This window comes from Labeo rohita, chromosome 1 (genome assembly GCF_022985175.1).
Source record: "Labeo rohita strain BAU-BD-2019 chromosome 1, IGBB_LRoh.1.0, whole genome shotgun sequence".
Lineage (NCBI taxonomy): Eukaryota > Metazoa > Chordata > Actinopteri > Cypriniformes > Cyprinidae > Labeo > Labeo rohita.
This window is the reverse complement of record NC_066869.1, coordinates 32348084-32375805: the sequence shown is the minus strand read 5'-3', so window position 1 is coordinate 32375805 and position 27722 is coordinate 32348084. Positions and strand designations below refer to the sequence as shown.

The 27722-nt window shown below is 34.1% G+C and overlaps 1 protein-coding gene across 2 annotated transcripts; it reads left to right on the top strand.

The window, feature by feature from the left end:
- The first annotated feature begins 320 nt into the window (after positions 1–320).
- On the top strand, positions 321–23955 carry coro2aa (coronin 2Aa). Of its 2 annotated transcripts, none has more exons than XM_051119483.1 (12): positions 321–502; positions 10531–10731; positions 13082–13198; positions 13365–13514; positions 15798–15977; positions 16435–16551; positions 18282–18386; positions 18493–18589; positions 20081–20193; positions 20347–20437; positions 21486–21772; positions 21889–23955. In XM_051119483.1, the coding sequence occupies exons 1-12, from the start codon at positions 359–361 to the stop codon at positions 22018–22020; spliced, it is 1734 nt and encodes a 577-aa protein (XP_050975440.1). In that variant the 5' UTR covers positions 321–358; the 3' UTR covers positions 22021–23955. The 2 variants fall into 2 exon arrangements, with proteins under 2 accessions (XP_050975440.1, XP_050975443.1); XM_051119486.1 differs by lacking the exon at positions 321–502 and adding an exon at positions 7946–8183 and having other exon boundaries at positions 21889–23954.
- The last annotated feature ends 3767 nt before the right edge of the window (positions 23956–27722 follow it).

The following is a 27722-nucleotide window of genomic DNA, read 5'->3' as shown; positions in this document are numbered from 1 at the left end:
TGTCACGTGATACATGCTACTTTTCACATCGCTGTACAAGCCTGGGCCAATCATAGTAGTTTTGTGATTACTAACTAAGACTTTATTTTAATCATTTTTATAGCGATTGATTTACGATATTTCTATGTATTACCTGGACTACAGTTCTCGGAATTAATACATTTAAATGATTATACACTGTAGTGTACACATATATCGAATAAAACGAACAGCGTTCTGTGATTTGAATGAAGCTCAATGGTGCGTTTGGCTTTCTGAGCGTCCAAGCGCCCCTTTAGGAGGACATGTCTGCGTCCCATAATGAACACTAACAGATGCCAGCTGATGCTCACACCTCACCTCAAACACTGCGGCATCTATGTACTGTTCATCCTATAATCTCTCTCTCGCTCTCGCTCTCTCTCTCTTACACATTTCAGCGAGAGAGTGTTTAAAAAGACGCGGATCTAGTAGCCGTGGGTTATATTCTCAGTTCTCTTCATACTGCATGACCATCACAAAGGTAAGAAAACTCATAATTATTTACACTTAACTGTAGTTTTCTGTGTAGTGTTTCAGACAGTGTTTTTTTTATGTATTTTATTATTATTATTGTTATTATTATTATTATTATTATTATTATTATTATTATTATAGGCTATTTTATTGACGGTGATAGAGTGACTTTAGGAGACCTTAGAACATCAATGGTTTTGATAAATTGCCAGATAAGTATGTATCTTATCTCATGTCGTCTATAGTTTTAATTTTGGTAACACTTTACAGTAAGGTCCCATTAGTTAACATTAGTAGCCTAATGCACCGACATGAGCAATAAGCAATAGGCTACAGTATGTGCCTAATTAATAGCTAACTAAAATAAATAAGTGCTTTGGAGGTATTTTTATTGTTAGTTCATGGTGATTAATAGTTACCTAATATCAATAAATGAAAACATTGTGAAATGTTAATGGTTTTTATTGTGTTTATTTTGTTTAGACTTTTTCACGATCTCTTCTAGAACTGAACTGACACTTACATGTGATGTACTGTATTTCTATAGTACAAATGTTTTCAACACCTCTGTAAAATGATGGCTAATTTTAAAATAAAAAAAAAGTTTTTTTTTGTTTTTTTTTTTAATCATCAGATCAAGAACATTGACTAGATTGATAAAAATGTGAATAAATATATTATCAGATTCATTCAAGAGATAGCCCAAAACTGAAAATTAGTTGTCATTTTCATTTTTCGGATGAACTATACATTTAAGTATCCACTTTCTATTTGTGCCTGTTATAACCACAACCACAGTTTTGATAATCTGAATACAATTTATTATCATAAGCAATTATTATAAAACACATGTCTGCCAAACCACTAGTGTTTAGCTGAATTGGCTTGAATTCTGTCACTCATATTCTTTAATACTAAATAGAGGATGTGGCCTGGGTGTATTGCTGAGTGAGACAGACAGACACTCACGAGAGGCCAGGTAATGAAAGACAGTTCATAAGGGTTGCCAGGTGTCAAAGTCCTGAGGGTGAAACATGTCAAAGAGAGGTGTGGTCGTGTTCAGACACGTCCATGAGCCATGAGTGTTGCTTTAGTCTGGGTCTTTACCTGGACACATATGACTCTGGCTCCTCTGTCCATTCTCACGCTTTAATGGTATTTTTTCTGTACATCTTCAACAGTTCAGTGATAATTCACAGCATAGGCTAAAGAGTTTGATTTTCTGTATTGTTGGTTGATTTTAGGTCAGGTGAGAATACTCTCTAATGCAAAATATTTTTTATGAGCATTTGGAAAAGGTTTGGTTGAACCTGCACTGATGAAATATACAGTTGTATACAATCCATTTGCTAGCGCTGTCACCACACAGGTAACTTTAGTTAATGACAAAGGATCAGATAACATTGTCTACATTCACTGTCTTTCTGTTTGGAGTTTGTAATGTGGTAGGTAAGATCATGCCTTCTTAAGGCTGTTTTAAACACAAATATTTGGTATTAACCACATTTTGAATAAAAACAATGCATTTTTATGGACCTGTTCACACTGGAGATGAATATTCACTCAGTGGTGAAAGTTATTCACGTTGGTTTGTGATTTGAATTGCAGGCTTTGAATCACATGTCCAGAGATGCTGAAGTTGTACATATCATATCAGCATTTGGTGCTTATGGTAGCCCTATCAGCCCTATCAACATGTGATGTTTTGCATCGCATATCTTTATTAAATACATTTTAAAAATACATTTTTAAATACTCCTGGTGTGAACAGACTATTTGTTCATGATTTGTTCCACTTTTACATTTTGTATTTGGTTGTAACTGTAACAAAAAAAAAAAAAAAAAAAAAAAAAAGGTTTGAATGGGTTTGTCCACTCAACAAGAAGTTCCCTCAAGATCTTGATATATTCAAAGACCTTGGATTATTTTAAGTAACCTTTAGTTGATCCCTTTAGTGAACACAGGTCACAGATGAGTCATGTTGGTCAACTAATCGACTAGCAGGTTTTTGTTGAACAGTCAGTTAAGGAGGGTAAGTAATGTATCTAGTTAAACAATGCACTATCCATTTTTTATGTTTAAAAAAAAGACTCAGTAATGCTCAGTAATTGTGAAATATTATTACAAATAAAAAAAAAAAACAGTTTTCTGATCATTCAGAAGTCATTTCTAATATGCTGATTCGAGATTGTACATAAAAAACAACTCTAATTAGCTCAATCTTGACCTGACAGGAAATCCACAGGGACTCTCTTTCTTTTTTTCTTGCTTTTGGTGAAGTTAGACATTTGCAGAAGGAAATGAACACCCATCTATTGATTCAAATTCTTTTTTTTAGACTGGCAGTCCATCACAGTTGTTGAGTTGTTGGGCAATGAAACAAGTCAACATATGCACATCAATAATGTTAGGTTTTCTTGACATAATTGTTATACTGCAAGACTACTTTCTTTGTCCAAATTAAATCTGATAGTAACATTTCTCATTCATACAAAAAATTAATGTCAGAAATAGTACGTAATTCTTGTTGAATTAGCAATGCAGCAGATCTTCTTGTAAGTCTTAGAAATCTATAATTCTTATACACAGCTACTATGAACTGTAATCTTGACCTCTAAAAAAATATTATGTGCAGTAGTAATATGTAGCACATGGTCCTCAACAATTAGCACAGAAACCTCATTAACAATGAACAAACATAATAAAGAGAAAATATGAGCTCGTAACCCATACCATGCAAAAGACCATGCAAAACAAATAACTTAAAGCGATGACAAAACAGAAACATAAATCAAGTCAGCAAAAAGCAAAACAATCCTGACCACCTAATTTATTCATGCTGCAATGCATTCTGGGAGCTTATAAACCCTTGACATACAAGCAACATTGTGCATATGAAACAACTCTTATATACACACATACATGCATTGTTTCATGTTTATTTCATATTTGTGACCCTGGACCACAAAACAAGTCGTAAATAGCACAGGTATATTTGTAGCAATCGCCAACCTTACATTGTATGGGTCAAAATTATAAATTTTTCTTTAGCGCCAGAAATCCTTAGGATATTGTGAAGATCATGTTCCATGAAGATATTTTGTAAACTTCCTACCGTAAATATATCAAAACTTAACTTTTGATTAGTAAGAAAGGACAGAGTACAGGCTCAAGCAGTTCAGCCTTCCTTTGCCTTTTCATCATCTGCTGGAAGGAGAATTACATTTAATGTAATGTTTTTTAACATTAACTTCTAAGAATCAGTAGTTGTTACACAAATTACCCAGGTACAGTCAGCCTATAAACTGCTAAGATGTTCATCTGGACAAATTTTCTCAATATTTAGATTTTTTTGCATCCTCAGATTCCAGATTTACAAATAGTTGTATCTCTGCAAAATATTGTCATATCCTAACAAACCACCAATGGAAATCTTATTTATTCAGCTTTCAGATATGTATAAATCTCAGTTTCAAAAAACTGACCCATATGACTGGTTTTGTGGTCCAGGGTGACATGTAGCTATGTTGCTTATTCTGTATATAATTTAATTCTACGTAGAGAGAGAGAGACAGTAAATTATGCTGATAAAAGAAAATGCATGCTGTATAATGTGTGGAATCATGTCCATCGTCTACCAAACTCAGTTTGTTTTATTTTTAGTTTCACATTACAGTTACTGTACCCACTCTGAAACCCATCAAGAAGCCTTTCCCAGCATCCTCTCTTTTTAAGTGGGTTATTGAATGGCATGGAATCTTCCTGACTTCACATCCCTCTGTAATGCTCAAGTCATTATTACAGTTTGTGTGTGCAGCACATCCCTCTTTGTATTTGTCAATAAACATATTGATTTAGTTTCAGGTTTCATGAGCTCTTCTGAATGTTGTAGTGTTTAGATGAGCAGATGGCTGTATTGTTTGCAATATTAGGATATATAGTTTCCCTGATTTAGGCAGGTGGACAGTTCATGAATAGACATTAATGATTTAATGACCATTGAGGCTGTGAGGAAGCCATAGTTCCTTCACATTATTTTGTTCGTTTTTGTGAATAAATAATGTATCTGCAGAATTAAGGCGTGACACATATGTACTTTCCACCCATATTGCAAACATCATTATAAGCTGTGATTTATTTTGTGAGCTTCGAGTGATGTTGCACAATTTTGACTTAACAAGCAGCTACTATTCATGTTGTGTAATACTAGCTAAATACATCATCATTCACTTTTTTGTTTCTCTGATGGCTGGATATGTTTTTATCCAGAAGTTTCTCTTTCAGAATCAGCTTGGTGAGCCTCAGTAACTATTTTTTCTCTTAAGAGGGAAATTCAAATGTAAGCTTTGAAAGTCAAATTGAACAGTCCCACTTTTCGAAGGAAACAAAGAGCTGTGCAAATGAGTCACATTCTTCAGCTTTAATACATTGGTAATACATTTACATTTTTCCTTACTCGATTCATGCATTGACAAACTATTGCTTCCCTTAATGATTTTACCAAACCCAAAGTGGCAGATAATTTCCTACCAGTCTCAAATAGAGATTTTTGAGTATTTGCTAAGCAAACCACATAAAGACATGTATGGGGTGGGCATATGCAAAACATGTTTACACAAATGTGTTCTAACCTGCCTTTTTTTTTTTTTTTTTTTTTTTTTTTTTGCATAGTTGCTTCAGAAACTTAATTTTAATATCATGTTTGCTTTTGTTAACACTGCTGGTTAGGGTTTAGTGTAGTTGGTACGTTACTTTTAAGCGCCATAAAGCACCTTTTAGCAACACTGCGTCACCGTAGCACCATTTTGGAGAGTATCCACTGGACGCAAACAGCGTATGCTTCACACGGATACGCTGTTTTCGTTCAAATCAAAGTGTAAATAAACATAGAAAACGTATCCGTGTCTAACGAAGCTTTTACGGGTTTGGAGCGACATGGTGGTAAGTGATTAATGACAAAATTTTCATTTTGGAATGGAATAACCCTTTAAAGGGCATTTAATTTTCAAACTGCCACAAAACATACAATAATCGGTTTAATATCATTTAATTTTGCAGAAATATATACATATATATATATTTTTTATTTAGTTTATTTAGACTCTAATATTATTTAATAAATATTGCATTGTATTGTAATATTTTATTTATTTAATTATCATATTTACCTTTTTTATTACACTTATACAACTAAGAACAAGATGTAGACGTGATCAAGCTTTATTGCTGTTTACAATTGCTTTCACGTCACTAGCTTATTTTTGGACTTTATGGTGTCAGTTAACAGATACTGTTGCAGATGCAGTTTCATGATCTTGTGTTGGTGCAATAAAGCAATAAAGTTGTTCGTTTTTATTATTATTAATTCAGGACATGCACTCATGTCCTTATTCTAGATCAAACTTCACCTAAAGACCTTCTTTGCAAGAGTGAAGAGTTGAGACAGGATAAACAAACTCAACCAGACCCTCCTAGAGAGCCCATAGTCGACATTTATCATATCAAAACACAGTCTTTCTCAACATTTTAGGGGTAATTAACATAACAACAGTCAGTGACCCAGAACTCGAAGACAATACTAATGTCAGTGTCCCATCCACACAGTTAGGATTTAGTGAGGCCTCAATGGCCCAGAAACTGAAACCAGGCGGTGTATTGTGAAAATGCAGATCTGCTCATTCAAGATCAAACACCTTTCCACACTAAAAGATCTGGACCCATAGAGCTTTTCCTCTGTTGTAGCTGGTTATTAGCATAATGTCTGTAATCTCTGCACATTAGTCAGCTCTTGAGGCCTTCAGAAAGCTGCATGTCAAGCTGCTCTCTAATTGCTTGGATAACAGATCCTGACCTCATCGCTAATAGTAGTGTGAACTTTTATTTAAGTAATCGACATTTGCCTGCAGCAACTCAGCAAAAAGGTGCAGTTTGCAGGTTTTTCAGTGATTCCTATCCTCTTATGTCTTGCAGGTGTTCAGTGACTAACTTATCTTCCAGGTGAAACTTGAACTCATTTAATAGAAATGATACTTCCGTCTGCTTTTTTAGACTAAACCTGACCTGTGGACTGGACTCTGTCCCTGTGTGTGTTTACTCTCCTCATATTGACTTGCATCCAGTAACTCTACCACTTTTACGACTCCATTATTCATTTCCTGAGTATTTGCTTTACACTGCTTATTTACAAAGCATAAACATATTTCTATCGAGCCTCTGCTGTACTCAGATGACACTCGATAATGACCTGAGCTTTTCTTGTTGTTCAGTAACAAAGAGAAACAGCCTTTGCTTCTGCTCAGTTGAAATTTCTGTTGCGCAGCAGACAGATTCAGATCTGAATACTGCAAAGATTGGATGATATATCAAATATTCACAATACAGTCTTTTGGAAAGGAAAATGAACAAAAGCATGCACATCCAAAAGAACAGAGACACTATTTATAGGTCCTTGAGCAAAAATAGAAAGGTAAATATAGAAAAAAAAGTCATCACACTACAGCTCCATGGAATAAATAATTGATTGATATCCCATAAGAAAAACTGTGAATACTGCAGTGATTTTAATCTCACAAGTATAAGCGTGTTGAGAGAAATGTATTGATCGCTTCACTGATTTATACTAAAGCAGCAAAAATGCCATTATTGTTTGTGTGATTCATTTCTGTAAATGAGTTCAAACTGTCTGTTTCACTGAATCGATTCATAATTCTGATTCAGTAGCTTGTGATCACTCTGAAGTTCTTGTGTGACTATGTATTTCACTACGTCTTTTAGTGAAAATGTTGATAGATTTGGCTGTTTATTAGAGATTTGTTGCAAATGAGTTTAAAGAAATAAAATAAAATGTGTCCGTGGACCACAAAATCAGTCGTAAGTAGCACAGGTATGTTTGTAGCCAAAAAAATATTGTATGGGTCAAAATGATCGCTTTTTCTTTTATGCCAAAAGTCATTAGGATATTAGGTAAAGATCATGTTCCATGAAGATATTTTGTAAATTTTTTACTATAAATATATCAAAACCTAATTTTTGATTAGTAATATACATTGCTAAGAACTTTATTTGGACAATTTTCTTTTACATTTTTTGCACCCTCAGATTCCAGATTTTCAAATAGTTGTATCAAATAGTTGTATCTCAGTCATATTGATATACATCGATGGAAAGCTTATTTATTTAGCTTCCAGATGATATATAAATCTCAATTTAAAAAAACTGACCCTTAAAGCAAATACAGAAATGTCAATACATGTATTATTATGTAGTGTTAAGACATTTTAATGCCCTGCCCATAGTGATTAATGTACAGGAAATCAGTGTGGTGATTTTGTCCTATCTTTTCTTCACACCTACCCTTCCCCTGAGCTTTCTGCTGTGAGGCGCCACCCATTTAGGGAGTGTGCACACATGATCTCTTACCTGCTTCGCTCACAAGCGCTGGACGTGCTGCTGGCATTCAGTCCACATTTACTGAGGCTGCAGGGCAGAAGTTTAACTTCTGTTTTCTCACTGTCTTTATGTGATTTGCTTCTTCATTGTTATTTTTTCTTTGTCTGTGATGTTTTACAAGAGATTTGAAATGGAATAACTCTGCCTGTGGAAGTGGTAAACAGGGATATTTTCTCCAGTTTTATTTTTGCATCTTCACCTCTGTTCTCTCAGGTCTTTGTGTGCTCAGCACAGACAGGGTGAGTAGTTTTCACAGCCAAAGGCATTTTTTTGTAACATGTTTCAGATATTGCCTTCTCACTTCAATGAACCGATGAGATCTTTAAAAACTATATTAGTTCATTTCAGGCCAGATGGGTTTTGGAGAGATGGAGGATATTATAATGCATACTATACTATTATAGTTATGGTATTAATATACAGTCACTGTTACTATTATTTTCTGCTGTCAGGGCTTAAACTTTTTTGTTATGTTAATGCCGTAATTACTATAAAAACACAAAGTTAATGCGGTGGTGTAAAGGTGAAAAGCTACAAACAAACGAAAAAAAAAAAAAATAAAAAATAATCGTCCAGAAAGATGAACTTAAATGCCATGTTCAATTTGTGTCTGGATGACGTCTACCCTTAATGTTTTTGTTATTAATTGTGCTTCATACATTAATAAGAAGTTTCTGGTATTGTCATGATTTTTATATCTATTGTTACCTACCACCACACCCACACTAGCTAATCCATCACTTCGTTAATCATTACACCAGTCTTTGAAAACTGAACCACTCAGACATATACAAATCCTGTCACAAAAGGATTTGCTCATATATATTAAACAGTGTTGCAATGTTTCATTTTTTCAACTTGATTTCAATGTATTTTAGTATGGATTAGTGTTCGAAGCTGTCTAATAAATCATCAGACACTGAATGTAGTGTTAAGATATGCGTTTTCCCCCTCTTGGCCTGTATTGCCCAGATAAGACTGTTTCTCCACCCAGGATGCACTGCATTTAAAGGGAAGCTTAGAATGTTAATCTCAGGTGTGTTTGAATATATGTGCACTTGTTTTGGTGGACGTCAGTCACTTAAACATTTTTTGTTGCATGTACTTGCAGTTCCAGTCAGGCAGCTATAAACAGTCAAATCTGTAACTGCTATCTGTTTTAGACACCATATTCTCTAGAATGTGATCTTCACACTCAGAATTCAACTGCACACAACTCATGTAAATACAGCTGTTGAAACACCAGATTTTCTTCTTCTGCAGTTTGATCTTGCTCTGTCTTGTATCTAGCAGTCTCAGATCTAGTACCTGAGAACTTTATCCTTCAGCCAAAACCAGTCATATTGTTTTCACAATGCATTTACCTACACAGTCATCAAGGTTGTTGAAGATGTTTCTGACAGGCATTTTGTTTGTGAAGTTGTTGGAAGTTGGCTAGTGGGGTTTTTCTTCATTGTTTCCTGCAGAGGTGGATCCTCCTTTAGACAATATTGACATTTAAGACTATAAAAGTATGTGAATTGATGACCATATGTTATGAATTGTGTAGGATGCTAACAGCACCTGTTTTATTAAAACAGAGTCATTTTAGTCAAAATTAATGTACTCACTTTTTGTTATGCTCTGACTGTTGCTTCTTTCTGACTTGGAGGCTGCCATATTTGCTTTATGGACATTCAGTTTCAGTTCACTCTTTTAAGAGCCTTTGGAAAAATAATAACTGAAATCATAATGAAAAACACAATGACAGAATTTACCAGTTACAGCATCTACCAGGAGGATTTGCAGGTTAGAAATTAGTATAGTCACACTTTATTTTAAGGTCCAGTTCTCGCTATTAACAAACTATTAATGAATTTTACCTCAATAAACTCCTAATTTGCTGCTTATTAATAGTTAGTAAGGTAGTTGTTAAGTTAAAGTAGTGGGTAGGATTTGGGATGTAAAATAGGGTCATACAGAATGTACTTTATAAGTACTAATAAACAGCCAATATGTTAATAATAGGCGTGCTAAAAAGCAACTAGTTAATAGTGAGAATTAGGTCCTATACCCCAAGTGGTTAACTTTTTAGAATAGGAAACACTTATTCACTATTAACTACGACTTTTCCCTTAATAATTTCCTTATTTGCTGCTTATTAATAGTTAGTAAGGTAGTTGTTAAGTTTAGGTATTGGGTAGGATTAGGGGCGTAGAATAAGGTCATGTAGAATAAGGCATTAATATGTACTTAATTAGTACTAATAAATGGCTAATATTCTAGTAATATGCATGCTAATAAGCCACTAGTTAAGAGACTGTAAAATAAAGTGTTACCCTATATGGTGCCCGTTTTAATATTGTGTTCATAATCTTTACTGATTAGTTGTTGTAGCCTGACTAACTTTTATGCTTGTGTTCTGTTACACTTTTTTGAACTGATTTTATGATTTTCACTGAATATTAAATTTACACAGAAGGTTAAAAAATTGTGATGCAAGTTTTTTCTCTCTCCCATAGGTCCGTTTATGTCTTTTTCAAAACTTGTGGCATTTTGACTTTGGCAGTAATGTCAAATGTTGATCCACCTTCTGTTTTAATCTAGATGACATGGCGTCCCCAGTACCGTAGTTCCAAGTATCGCCATGTGTTTGGGAAGCCGGCCACAAAAGAGAATTGCTATGATGGTGTCCCCATCACCCGGAGTGTTCATGACAATCACCTCTGCGCCGTCAACCCTCGCTTTATCGCCGTCATCACGGAATGTGCAGGGGGTGGGGCCTTCCTGGTACTGTCCATCAACCACGTGAGTGAAACACGTTCATATCTGTGACTAGCACTGATAAAATATGGACTGTAACATGTTTTTAATACCCTCCTGTTCTATTTGGGTTATTTTGACTCCCATTCAGTTTTCAGACTGCTTGAAAACTGGTTAACTGTTTATTTTGTTCTTGAAATTCTGTAAATATTTCTCATTTAGGGGCATGAATGTACATGTAAGGATGTGTTTTGGAAAGGCAGTACAATTTTTGTTACCACTTTTGTGTTGGGGTCAAATTGTCAATTTTTTTTTCACATATTTAGATGTAAAGGTTTTCTTGTTTTATGTAAGTCATTACTGTTTTCATATTGCAAATTTTTGGTAAACATGGAAACCAATGTAGGTCTGTTTGACAAACGACTCAGAAGTTGTACTCAGTTTTTTAACATAACAGGAAGGTTAAATGACTGGCAAGTTACGTAAGTTACAGTATCTTCCTTTTTCTTCAGGGAAAATGAAGAACTTTTTTTATCAGCATATTTATGAGCTTCTATTATTTTACAGCCTAATATACAAAAATAGCTTCTCACACTCATTCTTTCTGTCACACACACACACACACACACTCTTGCACGCTTACCTGTTCTGACACACTTTAGCTCTCTGTGTCATTTTATTGGTCTGTTGTCTCATGTTCAGTCAGGTATTACCTCATATCTCAAGAATGGCACAGGTTACATGAAAGCCTTGAGGCATCTTTCTGTATTGTCTGTCTCCTTCCCCCCAAACACCAAAGGGTGTCTAAAAAAGTTATCTTGACTTAATTGTACTTAATGTTAACTTAATTGTACAGGTAATGTGCTTTAGTAGCAAACAACATATAAAGTGATCTGACCACACCATACAAGTTAGTGCATGTTTCAGCATTTCAACATTTTAGTGTCTTTCCCCAGAACCCCAAAGTGCCCACAGTTGCCTGTTTAGATATAAAAAACGATAAGGTCAAGTTTTGTCACCTATTAACTGAGTCATCTGTGTTACGTAACTGTTTTTTGGCTACTAAAGGATGTTCTCCTTGTTGAGACTTGTGTCTTTTGCAAACACATTTCTATGCAATGATTCTTGGTCAAACTTGCAGTGACTTAGATCTAGTTTTTTTGTACTGCACTACAAACAATCCTATTTTAGTCTAATCTGTATCTTGTTTTTCAGCAAAATATCTAAATAACTGTATAAAAAAGAATATTGAGAAGCACTTTGGTTTGTTTTTTGGAGAATGTTGAATGTGTAATTGAATGATGAGTGTTCTCAGCAACATTGTTCCTTGTTTTAATATAAATTTAGTGAGATTTATTTAGTGAGATTTTATTTAAAACAAGACAAACCTGAATATTCTTTACTTTAGTCTTTAGTGTCACATGATCCTTCGGATCATTCTAATATGTTGATTCGGTGCTTAAGAAACATTTAGTCTTATTATTCATTTTTCTGAACTGTTTAATGTATCATTGTGGCTTCTTTGATAAAAATAAATTTCAAAAGAAGTTTTTATTAGATATAGAAATAGAAGTCTTGTGTAACATTATAACATTATGTCTTTACACCATCACATTTGATCAGTTTAATGAATGCAAGTATTAATTTCATTAAAAAATCTTACTGCCCCCCCCCATTTTAAACTGTACATTATCTAAAACGTTTTGTGTGTGTGTATAAAATAATAGTAAACTAAAAAAGTCAAAAAGTCAAAATTATTATTTAGCATTACTGAATGTAACGCTTTACAATAAGGTTCATTAGTTAACATTAGTTAACAACATTAGCTAACATGAACTAAGAATGAACAATACTTCTACAGCAATTATTAATCTTAGTTAATGTTACTTTCAGCATTTACTAATGCGTTAAAATCACAAGTTGTGTTAGTTAACATTAGTTAATGCACTGTGAACTAACATGAACCAACAATGAATGACTGTATTTTTATTAACTAATATTAACAAAGATGAATAAATAGTGTAATAAATGTATAAATGTAAACATTGTTTGTTCATGTTAGTTAATACATTAATGTTGACACCTTATTGTAAAGTGTTAACAATTTTTTTTTTTAACTAACATTTATTTTTATTAACTAACATTAACAAAGATGAATAAATGCATTGTTCATTGTTTGTTCGTGTTAGGTAGTACATTAACTAATGTTAACAAAAGACACCTTACTGTGAAGTGTTGCCCAACTTGGATACCTTAAGTTATAACAATTAAGATTATCACAGGTTACTTTTTACTGTGTAGATAATTTTATCAGCTAGATGCTAAATATACTTCAAAGCTTGACCCATGGTTGTCCTCTCTGTACAAATAATGGTGCATCTGTGTGTCTTCTCAGACTGGCAAGGTTGACCCTCATCATCCAAAGGTTTCTGGTCACAGAAGCAATGTACTTGACATCAAATGGAATCCCTTTAATGACTTCTGCATAGCATCTTGTTCAGAGGACAGCACAGTAAGTGTGGACATATAGTGTGCGTACACTCACACCTCAAATTCATACTGACTAAAATGGATCTGATTACCTCATATTTCACTTTCTACCTACAGTAACTGTATTCAGACAGATGTTCTTGATACATTTTAACATTGTTTTGATATTGCCCATGTTTGTTGTTCAGGTAAAGATCTGGGATATTCCTGAACATGGTGTTCTGAAGAACATCACAGTGCCTTGGAAGGAGCTGCAGGGTCATTCACGACGTGTCGGCCTCATTGAGTGGCACCCCACTGCCAACAACATCATTTTCAGTACTGGCTATGACTACCAGGTACTTAAACCACACACATATTTTGTCATGGAATGAAGACAGACAAGGTTTCTGTGAACTGGCCCCCAGGTAAACATTTAAAATATTCTTAGTGATAATAAGCTCTTAGCACACATCACAAAACATGTTATCATGTGTTTTCATTGCTCACAAGCAATGTTATAATCCTAAACTTACTTTCCAGTGGCCAGAGCTGAATTAGTTCTATTGTTTGAGTGTGTGAGCAAAACAAATAAAATACTTTAATTATTTTAAAAGATAATAGTTTAGTTATTACTTGAATGTATTTTAACCCTTTAACTGTCACACCTATTTTTGAACATGGACGTGAAAGTGCACTATCCAAACTTAAATTGTTATAATTCATGAACAAATACATTTTCTAATATGATTTTAAAGTACCATTTTGGTGGTAATGCAATGGGTTTTAAAGGATGAATTTTGAGGCCAACGAAGAAGACTTTTGGTGACAAAGGTCAAAACTCCTGTTATCATGTAGATTTCTAAGGTGCACGCTTGTCAAAAATTAATCCATTACTGTTCCTACATAATTTGTAACAAAAAAACTGTGGTAAAATATCTATTTAGGAGTCTTAGACCTTTCCAATTATATATTTTGTCATGATTAGAATAGGATTTAATTGTAATATAGTGAAGTAAACTTAGACGTCACTCTGAAGGGATGAACAGAGGATAAAGCATAAATAAATAAAACATAAGTAACTTTATAAATTTAGTACCACATAATAGTAATATCAGAGTCTAATAGTCTCTATGTACCATTAGGAGTTCATATTTAATCTTATAATTGTAAACCAGCAGCTGAGTTTTGGTATATATAATTTATAACCTGAAAGAGACCCAAAAATCTGCAGTGACCTTGTTAATATTGGAAAAGAGACTAAGGGATCTCTTAAATAAATAAATGCATTTACAGCAATTGGTTAGACAAGCAGCATTCCGTAAGTGCTTATATATGTTAAAGCAGCAGTGAGACATTTTTTTTTAATTGTGTCACTCTTATTAAAAATTATTAAATAATTAAAAAAAATTCTGAAAGTATTTTTTCTTCAAGCTTCCATTTATTGTAAGTTTTGCTTGTGGCTTATTTTATTAAACATGTAATTACAAACAAGAATTTAAAAAAACTAAACTCAGCTTAATCAGCTGTAAATGTGCCTCATAGTATGCAGTGTTCACATGACATCCTGAGTCAGTTTTTCTATAATGAATCTTGTTTGGTCAAGAGAAATAAAAAAGCGCAACATAGCTTTTATCATTCTAGATATAATAATAGATGCTTATTTTTTACATTAAACATTGAGCTCTAATATTAATCTTTACGTATTGCATGTATTACCCTTTTTATAGCCCTAAATGGAGTATTTGGATTAATTTCAGATCTGTAGTAATAGTATAATGATATAATAATCAGAATAATTAAATAGTTGTTGACTCTAGGTGTGGATTTTAATCCCTTCTTGATCAGTAAATCCCTTTTGATCAAGAAACAGTCAACAGTCATTTAAACACGTGTCTAGATGCATTTTCGTTCCATATTATATTTCTTGGATGCTCATAGCCAGACTAATTCATTGTTTCTAGATTATGTCTTGTCTGAGTAAATTAATGCTGACTCCCACCTTCATTTGTTGCCCATTCGCTTCCACCCAGCCCCCAATAGAACAAAAGTGGTATTAAGCATCTCTGTTTCCCAAACTTCTTATTCATGGTTCCCCACCCTGTTCTAATTTTTTTTTTCTATTTGGGTTGTTTTTGTGCTATCCTGAGGCAGTGAAGGTGGGTGTAGAGCAACAACCTTCACAGCGCATAGGCACACACACCTTGCATTCCTTAAAGTAACTGTAGGATTCTTACCTGTAAAATGTCTCTACAAAAAATGACAGTGTGTAGTGTGTATAAAAACAGATTCCTGCTGAATAACACACAGTATAGAATGAAATGTTCTGCCCCGGTCTTAATCTGATTTCAGTCAATAAGATCTAAGCTTTTTTGGAAGAATGGAGTGGAAGAATAATTTATATACTTTCAAGAAAAATACAGCTGAAATGCTATTTGCAGTATTGCCGTTAAAAAGTTTGAGGTTGGTAAGACTTTAACATTTAGCTCAAAAGAACAGCATTTATTTAAAATATAAATATTTTGTAACAATTAAAAAAAAAATACTCACTCCAAACTTTTGAACTTACTGTACATGCATTAAATGTCAGTAAACATACCTTAATTTACATTAAGTGTGCTTGTTTGTGTGTTTCTGTGTAGGTTATGGTGTGGAAGCTTGATGTTCCTGAACAGGTGATCAAGAACCCTGTGCGGTCCATCAGTGTGCATTCAGATGTGGTTTTGTCAATGTCATTCAACACAGACGGCAGCAGACTTGCCACCTCTTGCAAGGACAAGAAGATCAGAGTGATTGACCCACGAACTGGCACCCTTTTACAGGTGTGTGTGTGTGGCCTTTAGTTTGATTTTCTTCTCTATCTGTCATGCGTATGGTGTTTTTGAAGCTTGTATTATTATTCCATACAACTTTAACCCAGCCCATCACTACTTCATCCTTCACTTAATTTTAATTATGTGCTGGGACACAGACGGCATACCATTCTGTATGTGTACTTGCACAGAAATGCACATCCCCTGGGCTGCCCCTCTGACACCACACATCCAAAACTAACACTTTTAAAACCTTTACCCAAAGGTCAGCACCAGCTCGTACATTCACACTGGCATGTCTCTTCATGTGACTCAGATGAAAACAGGACTTCATTTCATGATTTATGTAATTTTACAGGACATAGTTGATAGATTTATTTATTTATTTTTTTGACAAGTATATTTTTTAGAAAGAGGAATGTGCATTTATTTTTGAATCTCACTGAAGTGTAATGTGTGATTTCAGGAGACTAACTGCAAATCACACAAAGCCAGTAAAGTGCTATTTCTTGGAAACCTGAAAATGCTCCTCTCAACGGGCAATTCACGCTGGAACCATCGTCAGATTGCACTATGGGATCAGGTAGGGGATTCTCAAAATAGGCTCCTTTGTTTTTCCTTTATTTGTATGAAAACACTCAGCATGTCTTCAAATGTTATTATTTAAAATAATTTTATTTTTTTTAAATTAAATTATTATTAAATTATGGTTATTATTATTATTAAATTAAATTATTTACAATTATTTTATTTAAATTATTTTATATTATTTTATAAAATTTAAATTTTATGGCAAATTTTTCAATCATTGATTGAAATAAATTCCAGATCTGAGCAACTATGGCTACCTTGTCACCTATAAAACAAGACCGTAACTATGTCTTGAACATTTTTAATGGGAAAGCAATCATTCTGAACCATTTGTTAATAATATTTTAAATATGAACACATTCACACTTATTTGTATGCCTAATATTTCAAAAATGCAAAACATTTCTTGTCTTGTTAGAAATTACATAAATCACATAAATGATACCAAAACAGCCATTTGAGAAAAAGTGAAGTAGTTTTCATCACAGGATATTATTGTCAGTCGTAGAATATTGTGCTGGTATTGCTTCTGTGAACAGTATACTTTGCTTACTTTGATTTGATTAACCATCTTGACATTGACAGTCATAGTGTAACTAATTATTTTATTTTTAATTCTCAGTATAACAAATATGAGACCCAAAAGCACATTGGTAGTGATAAATTGAAATATTTTTTTTATTGAATAACACAACACCAGGACATTAGGGGTGTGCATTCCTTAAATTTGTCATACTAGAATCACCTTTGGTTTGGTATTTCAAAAAGCTTGTAATAATTTAAAATAATCATGGTGTAATTTCCTACCCAAATTACAAGCAGACCTTATGAAAGCTATAAGACAAGTACATTTTCAACAAATTGGTAGAAGATTTAGCTGTGAAAACTGAAATGCTTGGAAATGGGTCAATTAAAAAAAAAAAAAAACAGGAATTAAATAGGAATTATACATTATCGTTCATAAATAATATTTTTCAATTATTTCTATGTTTTTTTTTTTTTTTTTTTTTTTTTTTCAGGATTCTTTGATTAACAAAGTGAAAAGTACAACATTTAATAAACTTTAATAATAATTTATAACGTTTTGTAACAATGTTTTTACTGTCACTTTTGATTAATTTAATGCATACTGACTTACCAAAGACTTACTGACCCAAAAATATTTGAAAAGTAGTGTGTGTGTTTTTTTTCTTCAAATTAGTTAAACATTTCTAACAATTAAGTTTTTTACTAGTAGTGACACTGACACTGGAGTGTTTGAGATACACGCTTCTAATTTTTACTTTTCACATACAGAGGAATTTGCTATGGGGGAATTATCTGTTTTCACTTTTAAATATCTGTGACATTTTTGTCACTTTTGGTGGCATTTTTGCCCCAAACCCTGGTTAATTTTTGACTGTTTGGAATGGACCTGTCATCACAAGCGCCATACTGACAAGCTCACCTTCAAGGACATCTCTAAGAAGCCATAGAAGTAATGAGCTAATCGTGACTCGCTTTAGATTTCCCCCTAGTGTTACAATCATGACATAGCAGTTTTTTTTTTTTTTTTTTTGACCATTACAATGCATTTCCGTCTGTTTTACTATGATATGAATTAAATATGGATTCAATGCAGTAATAACTTTATATTGGTATTTTTGATGGCTTTGGCTAAAAAAACAGTAATCTTAACAGTGTTAAGTCCAAAAATCACACGTACATGTGTATGTTCCGCAGGAGGACCTCACTAAGCCGTCTTATTCAGAGGACTTGGACGGCTCCTCTGGTGTTCTTTTTCCTTTTTATGACCCTGACACACACATGCTTTACATAGCTGGAAAAGTGAGTACATATAACCTGGATTACCAGATTGGCAAAAATAGTGTTTTACCGCTCTGTTGATGATACAGGTTATTAATGGATAACACAATCTTCCTTTAATCTTTAGGGTGATGGAAACATCAGATACTATGAAATCAGTCCAGAGAAGCCATATGTGCATTATCTGACTGAATACCGATCTCTTCTACCACAGAAGGGAATGGGTGAGTACTCTATGTATAGCTTACATGTATGTATATACACACAAAAACATACTCATAACAACAATTCATCAGAAGTCTATTACCCCGTTTCAATGTTCCTTTAAAAAGTAGTAAAAACAGCGGCACAAATCAACAATCATTTGAAACTGGTTTGTCCTTGTTGACGTTTTTGTAATTTCTGTCACTTATCAGGTTTAGTAAGTAAATGGCTTAAATACTTCAGGTGCCAGAGAAGTACTGTACTATATTTTACCTTCAGCAGGAGCACACACACACACACACACACACACACACATATATATATACTAATTGTACATAAATATAAAAGTTTTTGAGAATGTTCAGCTTCATCTGTATGAACCCAAAACCATCCCACTGACTATGCCCTTGTTAAAAAAGAAGTCCACTTAATTGTATTCAGTGTGCACTTGCCACTTAAGTATACTCAAAGAGACTTAACACTTTGTAGTAATGTATAATTAAAAGTTAACTTTGAAGCATATTTCAAATAACAAAAGTTATATTTTTTCATACTTTATGATGTTTATCATTTAAAATACTTGATTGTAATTTTAACTGCAGTGTTATTTGATATTACTTTAAATATATTAATACACATTATATTTTACATTTAATATACATTTAATATATTTTAAATAATTGTGACTTAAATAATTTCAAATTTTGGATTATTAATATATTTAATATGACATACAAGTTTAAATATACAGTTGAGGTCAAAAGTTTACATACACCTTGCAGAATCTGCAAAATGTTAATTATTTTACCAAAATAAGAGAGATCATTCGCTCGTTATTTTTTATTTAGTATTGACCTGAATAAGATATTTCACATAAAAGACGTTTACATATAGTCCACAGGAGAAAAAAAGAATTGAATTTTACATATAAAAGTTTACGTATACTTGATTCTTAATACTGTGTTGTTACCTGAATGATTCACAGCTGTGTTTTTTTTGTTTGTTGTTTTTGTTTAGTGTTAGTTGTTCATGACAGTTGTTCATTCACTGCCCGCTGTTCTTTGCATATGCAAAGATGCATATGAGTCCCTCAATTGTCCTCAGTGTGAAAAGATGGATCTTCAAATCATACAGTCATTGTTGGAAAGGGTTCAAATACACAAAAATGCTGAAAAACCAAAGAATTTGTGGGACCTGAAGGATTGTTCTGAAGAACAGCGGGCAGTTTAACTGTTTAATTTACATGCAGATTCTGCAAGGTGTGTGTAAACTTTTGACCTCAACTGTAAATTACATTTAAGTATTAAGATGTACCCTATAACTATAATTTAAAGACAATATTAAATTACATGTAAAAACTTTAACATGCAGTTAAGTGTTTAAAAACAATACATTCAGTTTGCATTAAGTATATTAAGTGTATTATTTCCGTACTAAGTATTATTTTTAAAAGTGTGCTTTTGATCTTTTAATGATTTTCTAATCAGAACATGTTTTGCATTCTCTTCCAGGTGTCATGCCAAAGAGAGGGCTTGATGTGTGTTCCTGTGAAATCTTCAGATTCTACAAGCTAGTGACAATCAAATGTCTCATAGAACCTCTCTCCATGATTGTTCCACGAAGGGTACATACAATTCTGTTCAAACATGCTTGCAAATACAAAAAATATGACAAAAAGTAGAGCTACTACACACTTGACTGTGCTGTCCTTGTTGATAAGGATCCCTGGCAATCTGGCAAATGACTAAATGAGATGTTATTGTGTTCTGTTCTGCAGTCAGAGTCCTATCAAGAGGACATTTACCCCATGACAGCTGGGAACAAGCCAGCCATGACAGCAGATGAGTGGATCGGTGGTCTAGACAAAGGTTAGAGTCTTTTAAAATAATTTTCTAGCATCATTTACTAACCCTCAAACCAGCATGTCCTTCTTTCTTCTGTGGAATAAAAAAATGAGAAATTATTATTAGGAGGGTAAATAACTAAATGCGCACAATTTACTGATTTGTTCCCTTGTTTTAGGTAAATCGTGCACAAATTAATAATTCATTCTACTTTCTGTCTGCATAAACCTATAGCTGCTGCTATGTTATGGATAGAGACATTTTAATTGGGTTTTATTTTGAGTTGGAAATGAGTTACAGACACATTCTCAAATTTAAGTAAGAGGCATCTACATTGGTTTATAAGAATGTGAACAGGAATTAGAACGAATAATTTAGTGTGCATGATTTACTCAAAACTTAAAAACACAGGAACGAATTAGTAAATCGTGTGCACGATTTAGTAAACCGAGGGAACAAATTAGACGATTTTTTAGGCATGATTTACTTTTTTTGCCCTGCATGTCATGTGTGGGGGCTCCGTACTTATGCTCACCAAAGCTTCATTTATTTGTTAAAAAATACAGTAAAAGCAGTAATATTCTGAAATATACACGACCAGTCAAATGTTTTTGCAAAGTGATTGTTTTGAACTAGTATTAACTAGAATAGTATTAACTTAGACATTACTAAAAAACATTATTTTAACTAAAGTATTTGTATCAGTATGGTGTGCCTTTTACCCAGTGCTGGTGAGCGTTTTACCCCCTGCCACCTCATACATTTTATGAGATTTTTAAACAAAATAAATGACTTGTATGATTTATTTTCACACAAAATCTGTTGCTTCATAAATGTTCAATACATATGTATTTTTCTGTAATCATACACTTTGGGCACAGTGAAAAGCACATTTTTTTCTCAGGGGGTGCCTTTTAGCCCCATTGTACCCTATATATATTTGTAACAATGTAAAAGTTTTTACCGTGACTTCTAACTTATGATTGGTAGTGTATGTATTGCTACATATAATGTCAGAAATAATAAAACCATTTATTGGTGAGAGAATAAAACTTATTGATATGCTCTGCAGGTCCTGTGATGATGTCTCTGAGGCCTGGAAGTAAACTGGACTCATATGTGGAATTGGGCTCAGGGAAAGACCCAACAGACTCAATGGAGACGCAAATTTCTCGCAGTCGGCCAGGACTATCACAGCTGATTCAGGAAAGGCAGGATGCCAAAGAGGTGAACACGCGCAGAGAAACCCCCTCAACCTTGCTGCTCCCATCCACAGATGAAAGAAGCAGCTCCACAACCTATGTCAGCAACGGACAACTAGATTCCACACACTGCTCGCCACCAAAAACAGAGAATGAGGTATGCTACATGTAGCTTAGCAGTGATCAGTTATCCCCTTAGCTAAGCGACTGCTTGCATAAAAAGTGTTCTGATACTTTCCTCTAATGTGTTTATGTATGTGTTTCTGCATATAGCTACGACAGATGTTTTATAAGCAGCAGGATGAGATCCGAAGGCTGAGGGAGCAGCTTAACCAGAAAGATGTGCGGATAAAACAGCTAGAATTGGAGATCAAAAATGTGAGAAACTCACATGCCACTCTTTGAAAGAAACTGTAGTACATCACACTGTCAAAAGCCTTGTCTGCTTCACTAACATTCACTTAAGAATTTTGGGCCTCATGAATTATGCTGTAAAGGTGCGGTCACATTTACAGAAGTCCAGTCATTTCTAGAGGAGTCCTTGCGACCGGGAGTTTTGTTTGACGGTGAAAGATTTCCCCTCAGAGATTTTGCTTGTGTTCAAGTTGGTGACATGAATTTGAGCCTTTGACCAATAGAAAGCTGCTTGATTTGAAAGTGACTGTTGAGCTGTGCTTCATGCATCGCTACACTTTTGACAATGGACAACAGACCTTTTTGCCCGCGAAATTTCGCAAATGTGACCGCTCCTTAAAGAAACACATGGGCTACATTCACATTTCTAACATCTCTTTATGGAAAGTCATTCCTTGTATGCACATTTTGTGCACTGTACAACCTTCATGGGAATTTTTATTACACTTTAGCACTATGCAAATGTTTTTTTTTTAGCTTGTGATCATACTTGTTTAAATGTTTTTTTTTTTATTATTATTATTTTAAAAATGAGCTTAAATGAGCATATGAGTGTTTTGTTTTATAAATTGGGTTATTTGAGATTTTGCTTGAATGTGATTGTAATTAGATTTTTTTCTGATTAATTTAAATTTCTGTGCAAATGGATGAGTGATGTGGATGAAAGTTTGAGAGTAACAATGCAAATTTTTAGAACAAATGGAGGTAAATTTGAAAATGTAAGTTCATTATCATCTTATGTTTAAGATATTTAGTTTTCTGTGTGTTCAAATGCTGTTAAAAGAGTTTACCAAATCCCAGCATGCACTGAAGTGGTAGCATAGTGGGAACTGGCTGGGGTTTACACAAGATCTAAGGAAAGTCAAGTTTAGGTTCAGTAATTCCTTCATGCATAAGGGCCATCCACTGACAAAATCCCATTCTGCAACACGCTTGCTATGAACTGCCAAACTGTTCAAAATGCATGAAAGTACCACCACATTTTAATGATTTACTTTAACTCAAAACAAAACAAAACAAAAAAAAATAGTCTCCAATTAGGATCCACTGATGCTACACTTAGTTTCACAAATTTAAACAAGCCATACTTTTTACAAATTATTTGAATAATGTTCTGTTTATATATAGATCTGTGTGTGCACACGTCAGAATATATAATCGAATAAGAGGTTATAGATACTATTTTAAGTGTTGTTGCTGAAATATTTCAAGATATTTACTAAATGTTGTCCAAACAACCTTGATTGCAGTCTCTTCTTTTTTAATCCTAAATTATAAAAAAAACTATAAAGATTCAATAAAGCATTCACCACAAATAAATGTTTGCCACAACTATACTAGACATAGGTTTCTCTTTGTTTACATTAGTTACATTAGTTAATATGAACTAACAATGAACAAAACTTCTACATTATTTGTGACCTTGGACCACAAAACCAGTCATAAGGGTCAATTTTTTGAAATTGAGATTTATACATCATTTTTCAGCTGAAAAAAGAAGCTTTCCATGATGTATGGTTTGTTAGGATAGGATCTCATTTGGCTGAGATACAGCTATTTGAAAATCTGAAATCTGACGATGCAAAAAAAATCAAACATTGAGAAAATCGCCTTTAAAGTTGTCCAACTGAAGTTCTTAGCAATGAGTATTACTAGTCAAGTTTTGATATATTTACGGTAGGAAATTTACAAAATATCTTCATTGAACATGATCTTTACTTAATATCCTAATGATTTTTGGCATAAAAGGATAATCGATCATTTTGACCCATACAATGTATTGTTGGCTATTGCTACAAATATACCTGTGTGACCCTGTGGTGCAGGGTCACATTACATTTAGCAATTATACATTTTTAATATCACTGTACTGTGAACTAACATTAACAATGAACAACAGTGTTTTATTCACAAATATTACTGAAGATTTACAAAGTGTTACAGAAAAACATACAATAATTAAAAACATAAGTTGAATGTATTTTATAATAAAGTTTAATACCTTGATAATTTAAAAGAACTGACAAATCAATTGGATTTCATGAAAGAGATTTTGGTTGCTGCCTTCTAGTTTTAACTAAAATAGTCTACTTTCATAACTGAGTCTTGGAAGATATTTTCTCATGATTTATTTTATTAAGACTTGTCAAGTGTTATTGAAGGAATCCAGATTTAACAGCTCCCAGATGCCTCATCCATTCTTTTATCACAAATTGTGGGAATTTCACTGGATTGTATCGGCCTCTGTTCCACCTGCCACTCACACATACAGCTTTGACAGACTTGTCAGAATAAGCTGAAAATATATGCAATTTATTCAGTTAAGTAAATGATATTTAAATGCATGTTATTTCCATTCATACCTTTAAATTGCTAATTCATCTTATTGTAACACTCAAATTCACACAAACACATTTAACACATTTCTTTTAATGCCATTTCAACAAAACCAAAGTAAAAGATTACAGAGGTGTTGACATGGAGAGAGTCTGACATTTATATCTGTGTATTACTAGAATCAGAGTTTGAGTTATATATACTGTTTAGGGACAAGTTAAAAGGCTATGAGAGTGAGAATCTAAAGGTGCATGTAGGATTTTTCCCCAGAGCGAGAAATACAATGTCAGTATATGTTGCATTATTCAACATGTTGAATGATTTCAAAATTTTCATTGTTCAGCTATTTCATATAATTTATTTTAATAATTTTGAGACATATTTTGGCCCCTTTGGAAGTTTACTCAAGCACCCTAAAGTGGGTCCCGGGCTCTTGGAAAGAACAACTTCTCTTGCAGACACCTTAGAGCAGCCCGCCATCTTGCAATCTCAGTGAGTGCTATCAGTTAAATAGGGTTTGTCATGTACAGTGCCTTGCAAAAGTATTCATACTCCTTTTTTTCATGTTTTATGCTGCAGCCTTATGTTAAAGTGCTTTAAATTACTTTTTTCCACATCGATCTACACTCCATACACCATAATGACAGTTTGTAACAATTTTGTTAATTTATTAGAAATAAGAAAATAAGAATAAAACACTGAAATGATACCACTGCATAAGTATTCATACCCTTTTCTGGGACACTTGAAATTTAGCTCAAGAGCACTCATATCACTTGTAGATGTTACTACACTTTGAGTGGAGTTAAACTGTGGCAAGTATGATTTGGAAAGGCACACACCTCTTAGTAAAGGTCTAACAGCTGAGAATGCATTACAGAGCAAAAACCAAGCCCTGAGGTCTTTATGGTGGTGTGGCCAAACTCAATCCTCTCCTCAATGAAGACACATAAAAACCCTTGGAATTTGCAAAAAGCTCCTAAAGGATCCTCAGACTGAGAGAAACCAGATTCTCACTGTTCAGCTATTTCATATAATTTATTTTAATCATTTTGAGACATCTTTTGGCCCCTTTGGAAGTTTACTCAAGCACCCTAAAGTGGGTCCCGGGCTCTTGGTTGAGAACAGTGGAGATTAAAATTAGAGAACAACCTATAAATAGTTGATTTGTTTCAGAAAAATTGTTAACCTTGATCGCTCAAAATTTGAAGGAATATTAGCTGTAGGTATACTACTGTTCTACTAACATGTTAGACAAAATAACCAAGGGATTTCAACAAAAACCTTTATTTTGTGGCAAACACAGTGATTAAAATTTGAGAACAGCAACCACTGTAGCATGAAAGAAGATTACAACTAAAATTTTGGCGGGTTACAGCTGTCAGAAATTAGTAGGAAGTGTGCGTTGAATGACTTCAGCACATGTGTGGTCGCAGAATATGTCTAGTTTCTCACACTGTGTTGGTGTGATCTCTGTCCACTCTTCTTCCACTTTCTTCCATAATTTAGTAACTGTAGTGGGTTCCTTAACCATTACTTTATCACCAAGCATTTTTAGAGATTTTCAATCAAGCTTAGATGAGGATTTTAGGCCAGCCATTTCATTACTTCAGTGCTTTCGGTGCATTATTTCTCTTAGCTTCAAGGAACTGGTTTACCCGTTTTGCACTGTAACAGGGGCATTGTCTTGCAAGAAAATTGCAGGCTGATTGGGAGATGCTTGCAGGGAAGGTACCGCATATTGCTGAAGGAGGTTCTGATAAACATTTGCATTCTGCCAAGTAGCTATACAAAAGGCCCAACTCCTGCTGTAGGAAATATCGCCCAAACCATGACACTTCCTTCTTCACCTTTCACTGACTTCTTTACGCTCTTTGACTTCAGTCTTTCCCCAGTTTGACACCAAAGAAAATGTTTCCCATCAGACCCAAATACATTGAACTTGCTGTCATCGCCAAAGTGAACTTTGAACCAGTTTTCCACTGTCCACACAACATTCTCCTCAGCAAAGGTGAGCCTAGGCGTTTTGACTGTTTCTGCTCAGAGGCTAGGTCACTGCAGAGTGTGCTTTCAGTCCGACTTCTCTTAAACATGTTGAGACACATCCTTACCCTGTTCAGCACTGAACTGGCAAGCAATTCCAGCTGCAGTGTTGAACCAATCCCTACTGAAAGTCTCTGCATTATCCTGTCTTCTCGTGCATTTGTCTTATATGGACTAACACCCTTCTAGGGGGGCCTAAATGAATTAGTGTCACTGTGAACCTGCAATATTTGAAAAATCAGAGATTTGGAAAGACCAACTTCTCTTGCAGGCACCTTAGAGCAGCCCGCCATCTTGCAATCTCAGTGAGTGCTATCAGTTAAATAGGGTTTGTCATATACAGTGCCTTGCAAAAGTATTCATGCTCCTTTTTTTCATGTTTTATGTTGCAGCCTTATGTTAAAGTGCTTTAATTTACTTTTTTCCACATCAATCTACACTCCATACACCATAATGACAGTTTGTAACAATTTTGCTAATTTATTAGAAATAAGAAAATAGGAATAAAACACTGAAATGATTCCACTGCATAAGTATTCATTCATTTCTGGGACACTTGAAATTTAGCTCAAGAGCACTCATATCACTTGTAGATGTTACTACACTTCGAGTGGAGTTAAACTGTGGCAAATTCATTTGAATAAATATGATTTGGAAAGGCACACACCTCTTAGAAAAGGTCTAACAGCTGAGAATGCATTACAGAGCAAAAACCAAGCCCTGAGGTCTTTATGGTGGTGTGGCCAAACTCAATCCTCTCCTCAATGAAGACACATAAAAACCCTTGGAATTTGCAAAAAGCACCTCAAGGACCCTCAGACTGTGAGAAACAAGATTCTCTGGTCTGATGAACCTTAATTCCAAGCATCCTGTTTGAAGAAAACCAAGCACTGCACTGCAGAGTACCATCCCAAAAGTACAGTGTGCTTGTAGCAACCTCATGTTGTGGGGCTTTTTTCAGCAGCAGGGACTGAGATAGCCTTAATGAAAACCCAGTCCAGAAAATTCAGAACCTCAGACTGGGCAAAAGGTTCACCTTCCAACAGGACAATGACCCTAAGCACACAGCGAGAGTGGCTTATAGACAACTCTGTGAATGTCCTTGAGTTGTCCAGACAGAGCCATGGCTTGAACGCAATCAAATATTTCTGGAGAAACCTGAAAATGTCTGCCATCCAAACTGACAGAATTTGAGAGTTGAAGAAGTGAGGCTTAGAATGGCAGATAATTGCCAAATGCAGATGTGCAAAGCTTGTCGCATCATACCAAAAAAGATTTGAGGCTGTAAAGGTGCTTCAACTAAGTACTGAGTT